This window comes from Oculina patagonica, chromosome 3 (assembly GCF_052425735.1).
Source record: "Oculina patagonica isolate OP01 chromosome 3, crgOcupat, whole genome shotgun sequence".
NCBI lineage: Eukaryota > Metazoa > Cnidaria > Anthozoa > Scleractinia > Oculinidae > Oculina > Oculina patagonica.
The window spans coordinates 727695-741585 of record NC_135760.1 but is presented as its reverse complement, the minus strand read 5'-3'; the positions used below and the strand labels follow the sequence as shown (position 1 = coordinate 741585).

The window sequence follows — 13891 nt, the reverse complement described above, 5'->3', positions numbered from 1 at the left end:
GTCTATTGATAAAAAAGAATGAAGTCAGATTTCCATTTAATGAATTCGTTACTGTGTTATTTGAAGAACGCTTGAACGGTTTTGGCTTTACATGTCAAGTGTTTATTAGTCACGTTCTTTAGTTGGCCATAAATGTTTCGATTAATACTCTACTTTAGTCACTGAAGAACATTTTTTACTAATTTTTCAAGAACACTAAATAATTCTGAATATGCCTTGCACATTTAAACGCAGGCATTTTAAGAAGCGTGTTTTTATGCTCTTCATGTTTTTTTCCATGACGACTGTCTTTATAAACGTGTATATATCAACGATTTCAACGAGATTGCAAAGAAGAAGCAAAAACATGACGATGTCTCAAACGCACGCTTACGGTCCATCACTAGGTAAGTAAAATTTCCATTCAATGTACTTTATGTGTTGGGAACTTGATAATAATTCGGAATTTCAATTACCGCGACATACAATTAAAGAACTGATAATACGCGAACTTCTCCTTGTGAAATGTCAAAATTTGGCATGATTAGGTTTCTATGACTGCAGCTTCAAACAATGGGAACATTTCCACTCGGTTATCAATATTGTGTTAAGATTTCAACAAGATTTACCCTGGGTGCCTGAGGGTTTTATGCCTTTTTGCATTTAAAACACTTTTTGTGAGCGGCGAATCGTGGCGAGCGAGCGAGCGAGCGAGCGGTATTTATTTTCGCCCTTACAAATAATGCCTCCACCCAGGGAGACCAGATTAAACATCTGGCTGTAAAACTGTATTGAAAGAACCGTTATATTTGTCTCTATCTATTTGCTCTGTTTATCTAGCACCACTTTTTTGCATTGTTATCATAATTTTGAATATTTACTGAACCGTTTACGAGGAAATATATACATCAAATACGAAAGAGTGTTTCATCCCTATTTCCAAACACCGAGAAGAGCGTCGAAAATACGACGCGCTTCGACGCTTTGGAAATGCGATGAAATGCTATCTCAAATGTTCGATATAACTTCTCAATCGAAACACGCCGCCCCACTCATGTGCCGAACCTATCTCAATAAGGTTCGATTTCGGAGCAACCTTGGAGCTACGGCTGATTCAGATGATTAAGACTGTTGTTGTTATGTTGTCGTCGTGCAGGTGCATGAGGGCCCTTGCCCAATAATAAATTCTTTGCCAAATTTCTCGAGGGGGTTTTATCTTGTAAAGCTGCAATTTTACGCATCGATTCCTCTAAAACTCATCTGGTATAATGCGATAATGCGATTTTGTTTCCCAGTTTTCAACCGAAAAGCGCACCGTATAAATAACTATATAACCTTGTGATAAATCATAACCTCTTTTTTACTGTGACAGAAGGAAATTTCTGAATTCAAAAACTGCTAGACGTTTTTGGTTTCTATGAAAGTGAAAATAAAAAATCTAAACTTAAAGACGTCCTATCGTCCTATTCGCTTTTGTCGTAGCCTGCGAATACAGCCGCCTCTCATCGCTCCCGCTAAAAGCGGCTGTATTCGCAGGCTACTTCTGTCGTGGTACAATGAAGTACACTAAGTTTATATTCCTGATGAATCAACTCCTGAAATTCTATATCGACAGAGCGAACTTGGACACAAAATTGCAGGTTTTGCCGCTTCCGAAGACCTTCCGAGTCGAATGTTTACAACAACGTGCGCTATTCAAAGCAGTGAATCTAATTATAACCAAACTGAGGCCCGTTCCGAACGCCGCTCCACTCTTATGTGCCGAATCTAACTTATTAGTTAAGTGCGGCAGAAGAGCGGCGTTTCAAATCAGTTTGGTTCGGCAGTTTTAATTAGGTTCGGCAAGTAACGTTTAGTTCGGCAGGGTCTGGCGCGATTCATACGGTGTCGAACCCTATGCATAAATTACTTTAATGAATTTTCGATATAACAGCACTCATGATTGGTCCAAAGTGGAGTTGTGTGACCAGTCATGAATGAAGCTTGACGGCATAAAATTCGACAAAAATTCCATCGTTAGCCCGGGCTCGTCTTTTCGGTTTCAATTCAGGAGAAACAGAACTTAACGGGAAAATTGCTCTGGTGTTAATTCATTTTGCTGTTTTCTTCATGTTAACAGTACAATTTGTCGGATTTATAAATTGTTTAAAGAGACCATTTTTTAAAACTACGTACATCTTGCGGAATTAATTTGCTTTTCCGATATATTTATATTACACTAACGGCAAAAACCGAGTAATGGTTTGCCGAATTGGACTCCAGAGTCCTTTTAAGACTGCTTTCCGAGAAGTAGGTTTGACACAATTACACCGTCTGAATCAGCTGTCACTCCAAAGTTGCTCCAAAGTCGAAACTTATTGAGTTAATTAGGTTAAGCACATGAGTGAAGCGGCATTTGGACCGTACTTAATTCGTTAGTTTTCTGGCATCTTCACTAAATTACAGAAAATGAGTAGTTTACATCAATTCGAAAGTAAATAAGTACAAGATATGTACTCTCACCGACTTGCCACAAACTTATCTTTACGCTCCTTGCAAGCTTTAACTAAGGCTTGTACTTAACAATGTGCATTGCTTGGGCTTAGCTCGGTTTGCTGTGAAGAGAACTTAACTGACACTAATCTTGCCATAATTAAGCCACTCAGTTAAGTTGTCCTTTATTGTTTAGAACATATCCAATTATAATAGATCTGGAATTGGGCACCTTTCTCCAGCAAAAGTGAGGGCAAACACGCCTTACAGCTGTATGTGACACTAAATTGATTATGTTTAAATGTACCACCAATAATGCCCTCAAAATGGGCGGAAAAGTTGCCCTGTCCCAAAGCTGCAAGAAAAGAGCACTGTAATTAGAAGTTCAAATATCTAAATATAAGCATAGTTAAGTCCCGGATGTAAGCTCCACCCAAAATAATTAATCACAGGGCAGGTTGCATAAAATAATTTATTCTTTTTGCTAAAAAATCTCATTTATGCTCCTTGCTCCCTTATGGGAGGATTCTACTTTACAATGTGCATTGCTTACGCTAGGCTCAGTTTGCTGGGAAGACAACAAAACCGACACTAATCTTTGCCATAATTTAGCCACTCAGTGGAGTTGCCCTTACTGTTGAAATCATATCCAACTACAATAGATCTGGAAATAAGTACCTTTTCCAGCAATGGTGACAGCAAATTCGCCAAAACCCTGATCATACTTGCGTCTGGTGAGACAGAGCCACTCCACCCAAAGCCAAAGCAATGCACAGTGCCTTAACCATAACTACCAAAAATTCAAGAGGCCTAAAAGTGATTGGAACTCCTCATGCTTTTCTCTCAATGGCAGCCCCAGTAGGTGGTAATCTAAAATGTACACTGGGCCAGGCTTATGCAGAAAGCACTCCTAACATCTATCTTAGACAGAGCACCACCCCTACCAAAGCATTCAAAGCACTTGATAATCTGAACTGTGTCATCAACCATGGCATATTTTACCCAACAAAACTCTGAACGGATATAGTCACAGTGAAATGAGAGGTGGAAAATCATTCTGAATTCACTTAGCACTTTTTGTGGAATGACTCCCAGATTATCCAGGCTGCAAATATATTTTTTTTTACTTGAAAGGAAATATGTCCTACTAAGACACCATCTTGGTCAAACAAAACAAAATTGTGGTCGGACAGATTTTTATTCATCGTCGCCATAAAATGATTTATGATCAAAAATTTGCAGCCCTGGATTATGGAACTATGAGTGTCCAAATGGTCCCAGTATACAACCTGCTTGTGTTTCTTTACCATATGATCAATACTGTCTGAGCGCTTAGATGCTAAAACGAGACTGTTGGAACAACTGCCCAGTTGGGGCCCTTAAAAATGTGACCAAAAAGCATGTAAAAACCACATAACTGACGAGTAGTTACAAGAAACTTCCTTTTAACCAGTAAGGCTGCCACTACTAGGGTCGATCGCTCTTAGCTTTGACCGAGGTTGGGAGTGCTTTTGCTGGGAGTGCTGCAGTTGGAGTGACATGGTTGTTAAAAGAAGTTGGTTTAGTCCCTGTATTTCCCTAGCCTGCGTTGCAGCTGGATGTGTTCACAGCTGGTCGGTTTGAAGATTGCTGACATTTGGAAATTGGGTGATTGTTCCCACACTGGAATCTGAAAACACTAGTATTTGAAGGGACAACCAGAGCATGTGATGCTCCTGTTGAATTTCCAGCAAAACCCATTTGGGATGTAGGGCCTAATTTGTTTACCTTTTCCTCTTTAAAGATTAGGTTTGGCTCAAAAGGAGTGAGACCTCAGCCAGAAGTCAGAGTGAATCTGGTCTCAAAATACCCCTTGGGATTCCCTTAATGCTACGAAAAATTTCTTCCAATTTGCTCCTAGATTAAGATAGAGTTGTCCACTCTCTTATTACTGACCTTTAATTATTTCCCGAGGGCTTGGGTATCTTGAGGGGCTTTCTCTGAATATTAAAATGGCAACAAAAATTTGAAAGGCTGTGAGTATATATCGTGTTATCATTACCATCATTGAAGCCTGCGAATACAGCCGCCTCTCATTCACTCCAGCTACTACGTGCGAAACCCTTTCGCGTTTCACACGTAGTAGCAGGAGCGAATGAGAAGCGGCTGTATTCGCAGGCTACCATTATTGAGAGCTAACAATAAACAGCCTAACCCGAGTGTTATTCAGGCTAACTGGAGCACTATTTGGCTTACTGGAGTGAAAGTCTTCAAGTCTGCAGTTTGCAAATGTCAGACAGCCACTGTTATAATAGTACTGGTCAGTGTAGACAACATATCCGGGGATAATGTAAACTGAGTTGATGTACGTGCTGCCTGGATGGAGTCCTGTGGCCCTGTTTGGACTGGGTGCCCTGGCAGCTCTAGTGCAGTTGCACTGTGGCCTGCAACACGACATCTCTTATCCACTCTGTTGGGTAGCTATGTGTCTTTTCAGGAGGCATTCTAAAACAGAAATAAACAATTGTGCATTATTATGTGTGTAAACAATTATAAAATCTAGTTTATAGCCCTACTGAGAGCTTGTGAGCACAATGGCTACTTGTGCAACCATGAGAGAAAAACTAGCCATATAATTGTGCCCCTAAACCATAATATTACAACAAAGGGCAACAGATTTCTCTGACTAAACACTGCAACATATATATTGCATTAACTTTAACACCACAAAGGTTGTTCATAGGCATACAAAAAATAATGATGCAATAGCATGACTGGTACAATAGTTATACCACAAAATTTGAAACCAAGTGAAAGCAGATAACATCTGGGGTTCTAGACTCTAGATCCATGTTTTGCAGCAAAGGGCCCGGCTTGAGCAGCAAACAAGAAAGCAGGGATGGGTCAGTGGTGAGAGTGCTTGCCTCCTATCAATGGGGCTCAAGTTCAATTCCAGCCCAGTGCCATAATTATGTGGGTTGAGTTTGTTGTTGGTTTTCGCTTTGCTCCGGGGTTTTTCTCCACGTTCTCCGTGATTTTCCTCCGTAATGAAAAACCAACTATTTCTAAATTCCTATTCGACCTGGACAGAGGACCTCAGGGCTTGATAATAACTTTTTAGCTAGCTAGCCCCTTGGCTAGTGACAGCTTTGATTTCACTAGCCAAAACCAATTTTCTACTAGCCAGATTTGGGCAGAGGCACTTTGCTGTCTTCACTGGCTCTATATCATTATCTTTAGGGCACAGGGGACCCAAATGCTGTATTAGTTATTCATAATCTTAAAATAAAAATGTTCTTATTTACCTGCGTTCCTGTGTCTTTTTTCACCAATTTGGGGGCGATTTGAATCAGAAGGAAGGCGGTTTACGTTGGGAATCTTAAACGGTAATCGGTCTGTCGCAATGTCAATACGACGCGCGCCAAGTTTCAATTGTTATAACTCAAGTTACTAACACTATTAAAGAATCTGACCCACCCACTTTGCATTGCGCGCCTGTTGTTGTTTACGAGCGCAGAGGCCCACAAAAACTATCGTTTCACGATAACGCTTCTTTCAAAAACAGCGATCGTTCGAAGATCACAAACTGTAGAGAAGCTATAAGAAGCGATAAGACTTGTTTCTAGCATTCACATCGCGATACAAACAGATTTCTCACCTTTTTCAATCCGCCATTTTTGGGGCCCCCAAAAAAGCCAGTGAGAGCGACCGAGAAGTAAAATCTGTTTCCATCGCGATCTGAATGCTAGAAACAAGTCTTATCTCTTCTCTTCAGTTTGTTATATTCGAACGATCGCTGTTTTTGAAAGAAGCATCATCATGTTACAATAGTTTTTGTGGTCCTCCGCGCTCGTAAACAACAACAGGGCGCGCAATGCAAAGTGGGTGGGTCAGACTCTTTAACTATTAACTCTCCTGTCGCAGGGAGTTTCGTGTTTCAATTTAACGGTCACGAGAAGAGAAGAGAGACAAGGGGTTTCCTTCTCTCTTCTCTCCCGCGAGGGGAGTTAATAGTTAATAATAACAGTTAAAGTAAAACTTGAGAAATAATTGAGTCGCATCGTATTGACATTGCGACAGACCGATTACCGTTTAAGACTCGCAATGTAAACCACCTTCACTCTGATTCAAATCCTGGTTCAAATCGCCCCCAAACCGGTGAAAAAAGACACAAGAAGGCAGGTAAATAAGAACATTTTTGTTTTAACATTATGAATAACTAATACAGCTTTTAGGTCCCCTGTGTTTAGGGTTAATATTATTTTAGGTTACTTTTTGGTATTATATCAGCCTGTCCACAGTCTTTGATAATTTTATATGTGACGACGGTGTATAATTGTGAGTTCTGTTCTCTCAGAGTCCATTTTGACGTATGGTTTTCTTCCAGTCAAATTCCTGAAGTTTTAACTCGCCATTTTGGCTAGTGAAAGCCCAGAACCTACTAGCCAAAACTGCATTTCTACTAGCCTGTGGCTAGTTGGCTACCGTAAGTCTCGAGCCCTGGACCCAAATAAAAACCAGCTAGAGCTGATGTGGCTTCCTCTCTAAGGGCCCGATTATATGGCGAATTTCGGCCCAGGCTGGAATTTTGTTGCTATTACATGGAGAATTTCAGCCCAGGCTGAACACGTTTAAAATTGAATAATTATCGTTGCCGCCATTTTCTTTCGTTGAAAACTACCACTGTGCATCCGCAAGCTCACTTTCAGCCCGGGCTGAAATTGAAAACGCGATTACATGAGGTTTTTCAGCCCATTTGTCCAGGCTGAGATTTCCAGGCCGGTTTCAAAAACTGGGCTGGAAATTTCAGCCCAGGCTGTAATTAATGGCCCGGGATAAAACTTTCTTCATGTAATCGCAGACGTGTTTTTAAAACGATTTGTTTTGGAAACCGGGCTAAAATTCGCCATGTAATCAGGCCCTAAATATAGCAATTTATTTATTAAACAATGGGGCTCCAGGCTCCACATATAAAATGGAATGGCGGCCATAAGGAATTAAATAGGGATTTCAATAGGCCGTTTTACAGATTTTGCCCCCGGAGCATCCTATAATATATATTTTTCCTTTTTTATGGTAATTGTAGAATTATCACAATAAAAGAATATATCATTTCAATAACCATTATAAGATGCCAAGGGGGCAAAATCAATATGCCGTATCTCACTATCTGTAAAACGGCCTATGACATAGACAAGAGGGCGTTTAAAACTCCTATAAACAACCTACCTTCTTGTTCTCCGTCGGCTCTTTGGATAAGAACCTTTAAGATCTTTTTTCCAGCCGTCTTTAATCCGTGTTAGCACAATGGAAACAATCTAATCCAGGGACTCTTCCGCGACGATTTTCAAAATGGCGCCTCGTCGCTCCCGTCTGCCATTTTGAAATGCGGAGAAGACCCTGGGGCGAGGTTGGTAAGGAAAGGAGCCTGTTAAGGAGCCTGTAATCTGTAATCGCATCTGTTGATAGCCTATGAACTGATGTTAACTCCATCCGGGACAAATGATCGCGTGGCCGGCTGTATTACATTATTGTTCCCCTTGGTAATAAAATGTAAGTCTTTATGCATATAACAAAACATCGCTATCAGTGTAAAGCACTAATTGCATGCTTCAAAGTTCAATATTTTTTTTAAACGTTTTACTGTGCAAGTCTCTTGTCGTGCTGAAAAGGTACTTAGGAACTAAATCATCTGCGTGTCTGTACATCAGTCATAACAATATCGATCATGGCAAGAAGTCTCTAATCCGAACGTAGGGTCAATAATGGTTCATTTTGGGTTCAACCTTCCGACTAATCAGCTAATACTCTAACAAGCATTTGTTACTTTTAGTTTTAGAGATAACGCCAAGCACAAAGCAACCAGTTCAAAGTGCAGTAAACTCAACAACAGATAGATCTAAACCAAGCATCGTCACACCGCCCGGCAAGTTTGGCACGCCAGATAAACAGCAACAAGCACCTAATGTTGTTAACACATCAAAAAGTACATTGGAAGAAAACACCAAACTTCCGGGTGAGTTTAGCTGTGTTCAACTAGTGTAGGGTCTTAAATTCATCGACTTCTGTATTATTTCTCCATTCGTCGTAGTTTTGAACGCGACGTAGGTAGCGTTGGTTTTACTCCAAAGAAACGTTGCCTGCAATTTAATCTCCAACACCTATTAGCGGAATTGGTGTGTGGTATGCATACGTTTAGTCTTTTAACTGGTAAAAATGCGTGTGTTTTTGCTGAGGATGATAATGTTAACTTATGTGCTAAGAGCTATCAGCAACTCGAGCAATCAGTCGAACTCCTGTCAATGGTTTTACCATAAGATTAACAAACATTTACTGGTTTTATAATCATGTAAATAAGTAAATATTAATAGGAATCTTTCGAAATTATTTGGAAAAATTAATAGTTCGTCTTAAGTTATTCGTTCTATTCGAATAAAACAGCCTTTTCAAAAATATAGAAAGAGGAACCTGAATCAGTCTCTTTCCTAATCCATTTCTTAAACCTCATGGTAAACAAAAGTCATTTTTGCACTTTTCTTACTCTTAACAGAACCACACCCTTCTATTTGCCTGGACAAAAAAATACTAAACACATCTGTAATAACCAAACTGGGAAGCTATCCACAAAGAAAAGGTAAGGTTGGAATAGTTTTATTTCAGTTGTCCTGATCAGCAGTTGTGGCGGTATTGTATTTTGTAATAGGTGATCGTATATTTTCAAGTAAAATTAATTCTGAAAACTCAAGAGATATCAATCCTTTATTTAACAAGAAAATGTACGATTACATATAACATGAAGGGGTAAGGGTAGGACATTGTTAGCTTCTTCTTCGGTAGTTTACGGATTTTTTTTTCTCTCAGCTTGGGAACATTTAAAAAAAATATTTTTACGAACTTCTAAAATATGACCCGCCTACCATTAAAACAACAAGGAGCAGCTTTATTTCCATGACCATAAATACATACAGTATTTTTATACAGTATTTATTGAACCGTCAACAGTCAAAGATAAATGCCCCCCCCCCCCCCCCTTGCATCTCTCCCCCATCAGCTCTCTTTTTTTTTTGCTTCATTTCAGGATTTCTTACTATTGGCATCGCATCAATTGTTCGACCACAAGGAGATAACTACCTTGTAAGAACTATTCAAAGCTTGATTAATCATACAAGCGAAGAAGACCGACGTGAAATCTTCATTGTGATATTTCTCGCCGACTTTGATGATGCACCTAAATCCACTGCTTTGACGGAAATCTCCAGTCGATTTGAGAAATACATTAATCAAGGTTTTATTCGTGTAATCTTTGCACCTAAGGAGTTTTACCCACCACTTTCGAATGTGAAAAAGAAATTTGGTGATAGCCCACAGAGGATCTTTTGGCGCTCAAAGCAAAACATAGACTTTACATTTTTAATGTGTTATTGCCATGGACTCTCGCAGTATTATCTTCACTTAGAAGACGATGTACTTCCAGCGCCAAGCTTTTATCCCAAGCTTCGTGATTTCATCTCCTCGGTAAAAAAACCTTGGCCTATTTTAGACGCTTCCTTTAAAGGCCACGTAGCCAAAGTTTATCATGGCAACGACCTGGAGAATCTTGCCACATATTTTTACCTCATGTACGACGAAATGCCAGTAGATTGGCTGATTAACTTTTGGCGAGCAATCAAATATGATCGACCATTTGATCAACAGTTCATTTTTCCTCCGGCTTCCCTTTTTCAACATGTTGGAAGTCATTCTTCGTTTGCAGAAAACAAAGGTCGTGATACCGACAAGTCGAAGGAGCAATATTTTGATCAGTACGATATCAAATACAAGGGTTTAAACCCCCCGGCGATCGTCAGTAGCAAAATGGCTTCCAATCATGGAAATCCACAGGATGCTTACAACAAAGGTTATGGCTATTTTTGGACCAAGGAAGTAAAACAAGGTGACTTTATTCTTGTTGAATTTACACCAGCAGTGACTGTTCGTAAAGTATTTGTTGATACAGGTTCTTACCTTGCCCCCAAAGATCAGCTTCAGTCCGCTGTGTTGCAGGCAAGTTTTAAAAAAGAACAGCAAACAAGTGATTCTCCAAAGTGTAAAGACTTCAAAACAATTGGAGAGTTTAAAAAAGGTAAAGCAGAAGTCACTTTTGATGGTGCGGGTAAAAATACAACTTGTTTACAAGTGTTGGTGACCAGTCCCCAGCCTAACTGGATCTTCTTTAGGGAGATTGATGTTTGGCTGGCTTAAAATCGCGTCGCGTCTACTGCCGGCTCAGTATTCGAAGGTTTTGCAAGCTTGCCAAGAGGACTCGCACAATTGAGTGACATTCTTGCTGATCACTTTGAGCTGAGCAAAATGTTCGGGACTCAAGAGATAGTTTTGACAACATCAGTTATAGTAGCAATAACAACAGCAACAGCAACAACAAAAACAGCATCTACAAATCAGCAACAACAGCAAGCTGAAGCTGTATAGCTACATTTGCCTGTTTAGTCTAATCTATAGCTACAAAACCTCAGTACCTCTCCAAATGCTATACTTTTGTAATTTATTTATTTTGTAACAATATATTTTATCAAAATTTTTAATAATGAACTTTATTCTACACAAATCAGTTACAAAATGCTACTTACAAACTGTATGTCACTACAAATGAAAATAGGTCCGCAACACGAACATGTGCCTACTGCAAAGTGGAAACTGGATCTATAGTTTATATTCAACATACTTGCTTGCGTGCATTAAAAAATCAATTCATGGAAATGAAATAATTTAAATAAATTTTTTCAAACTAAGTAGAAAGCCAAGGAACGACAAAAGGTGATCTTAATGCATCATGCAGTAAGTAATTCATCCACACAGCTCACGCCAGAGCAAATGACAACATACAGGAAGGCTATATTGAATAAATCTAATAAGGGGAGAACAAAGCCCTGGTGAAAAGGTAGAAGAAAAGAGGATGCGAAGTATTATTAAGATCAAAAAGGATAGAACCCATATTAGACGGTTTACAAAAAGAATTAAATAAAGAAAAAGATCAGAGAATTGCAAAAGTCGACGTTTTTATATTTAAAGTTTCATCCCGGCATTTCGTTACAGCATGTGTAAATTGTGGGCGAAATCAGAGCATTGTCAAGTCAAGGTTTATTTTGTTTCTCACTCAATTCAACGTCTAGTTTCATTGCAACTTGTATAAATTCTAGACGAATTTAAATACTGTTAACATTGCATTTTTTGAACGACATTGCGATTTCTTCTTTTTACAAGAGCAATTGATATTAAAATTAAAATTGTCCCTTTCTTTTCCTTACGTTCTGCCATTTCACCTCTCTTGTTGTCTGCATGTCTTTTGTACTCATCAGGGTAGCTTCATATTTAGGCCATATGCTGGTTCAGTGCAGTTAAACAGCGTTTAATGTGCCTAAGCAGGACTTGGTTTAGGACTGCATGTGTAGCATAAGCAAGTATGGCCAAACTAAAAAAATACAACTGCTCACCTTACATTACCATATCTATAATATATACATGAAAAAACTACAGAGCGAGCAATATTAACAATAAGTTATTTGATTTACAATGTTACGTATTTATGTTGAAATCTGATTATTTACAATACGTTAATAAAAAACATACAGAAAGTTATTGACTATGATTTACTAGACAACAGTTAGCAAAAAAGTACTAATCTATTTTAATCAGGAAGGAAGTGGGCTACAAGACCCCTTGTTTTTTTGTAATGAAAACGGATCTCCCCCCCCCCCCTCTTTAGCAAATAAACGTTCAGAATCAAAAACTAACTGCACTAGGAAGAGAGAGTTGTTGAGCTTGAATCTGAAAATATGTTGTTTACCTAGAAGGATAAGATTGTTCTTAAGAGTTTCGACTGCTTCCGTGATCCCTAGTCCCTAGGATCATCTCTAATACGATTAGCTCATAACCCACCCCTATACCCATAAATGCTTAACTGATTGCTAAAAGTTTGCTACCAAAGGACAATGGAAAAAAAAGTGCGACATATCTTCTCCTAGGATTGGCAGAAAGTAAAGAGAGAAGAGTTGGTCTTACCAATTTTAAAAAGTTACTCATGTAAAGCAAGTATTCTATTTGTATTTTGTGCTACAATTCGCGGGTTTTGGTGTCTCTAGCGCATCTAAATGCATTGTTGTAGATATGTTTCCAGTCAAGGGCTTGCTTTGTAGAAGCATATGCAACATCAAATTTTCTTTTCGTAGAGGAGCTGATCGAAATCTTGGACACGAATTTTTTGTAAATTCTCTGAGAAGTAGCCTGCATGGCTGGAGATTTTGTTGGGTTAGGGTTAGCCGCGACAACGAGCTGCGAAGCCGCGAGGGGGCTCGAATGCTTGCGCGCGTGAACCCAACAAAACCGCCAGCTACGCAGTTTATCTGAGAAGAGAGTTCACTTAAGGGGTGTCATTATTAAAATGCAAAAACACATCGCCACAAAGAGAGTTGATTTTTTTAAGCACCGAAGCAAGATCAAAGGTCATCACCCTCTCTCCCATTTCGGTGCGAAAGGGAATCATTAAGGCCGTTCAAAAATTAAAATCCATGCCGAACATAAACATTTGGCATGTAGTATGTGGCTTAATACATACCTCATACGTACCTCATACACAACCGCAAACGCTTTTGAATGGTTTGAGGCCTCTTGGTCAGACAGCAGACAACTTAGTAAACTTATATTGGAGCTTCCCTATCTTCGCCAACTACTATTACTCAAGTTCCCGGGGAGAGGTACTCCATGATATAAGCTAAATAGATACGTACGGCCCCCTAAGAGTATGGCGGTTTTTGAGACGTGCGCCTTGAAACCGGGATGTAGAATGAAACTCGGAAACCAGAATTTATTTTTGAGGCGTGGCCATGACAAAACGCTTTCAAATCAGAATTAAAAAAGACGACTTATCAACGAGACAGAAGCTCTAAATGTTTTAAATCGACAAACAAGACCACTTTTAATTAAGACTCTTAAGAATTTTTGTAAGAAGAAAAATGTCGCCGACAATTTTTAAGGACTGAACAAAGCAAAGCGACGCTCAGATTACTGCTGCAAAAAATTGTACTAGAAAATTTTTCTAGATTATCTTGCGGTTCGCCACGGTATTTAGAGAAACTTACATAAGAAAAAGGTTTAAAAGTCATCGAAAATAAAAAAAAAATTATCGGCTAAAGAAGCAAAAACAGACTCAAAAAACTCTTTCAAACTGAAAAGTTTCGATAAATTTCAATTATAACCAAAAGTGATTCAAACAATTTGTACATTTTTTTCCGCTTGTTAATTTTTTTACAGAATTGTTTCAGCTGTGTAGCTATGATTTTTACTTAGAATTAAACTCGTACGCATCATACTGGTATGTAGTTGTTTTATTTTTAGTTAGGAAGTATAACAAAACTCTTAATGACTGATCCCTTGGGAATCAGTCAGTTTTGTTTCACTGAGACCC

The 13891-nt window shown here is 39.0% G+C and overlaps 1 protein-coding gene and 1 long non-coding RNA gene across 3 annotated transcripts in view; both read left to right on the top strand.

The window, feature by feature from the left end:
* LOC144646043 (uncharacterized) overlaps window positions 1-13891 on the top strand; it is a 95987-nt gene that overhangs the window by 1994 nt on the left and 80102 nt on the right. The window lies entirely within an intron of this gene.
* Window positions 46-11960, top strand: LOC144646019 (alpha-1,6-mannosyl-glycoprotein 4-beta-N-acetylglucosaminyltransferase-like). 2 transcript variants are annotated; one of them, XM_078505537.1, is made up of 4 exons: window positions 46-386; window positions 8264-8446; window positions 8981-9064; window positions 9509-11960. In XM_078505537.1, exons 1-4 carry the CDS (start codon window positions 212-214, stop codon window positions 10669-10671), a joined length of 1605 nt encoding a protein of 534 aa, XP_078361663.1. In that variant the 5' UTR covers window positions 46-211; the 3' UTR covers window positions 10672-11960. The 2 variants fall into 2 exon arrangements, with proteins under 2 accessions (XP_078361663.1, XP_078361664.1); XM_078505538.1 differs by lacking the exon at window positions 46-386 and adding an exon at window positions 7790-7983.

Bases quoted from the DNA above. Each gene is read 5' to 3' on its own strand.
- LOC144646019 (XM_078505537.1), top strand. From the start codon at position 212: ATGCCTTGCACATTTAAACGCAGGCATTTTAAGAAGCGTGTTTTTATG. The intron at 387-8,263 runs GTAAGTAAAATT...TGTTACTTTTAG, and splicing joins CGCTTACGGTCCATCACTAG to TTTTAGAGATAACGCCAAGC. The intron at 8,447-8,980 runs GTGAGTTTAGCT...TACTCTTAACAG, and splicing joins AGAAAACACCAAACTTCCGG to AACCACACCCTTCTATTTGC.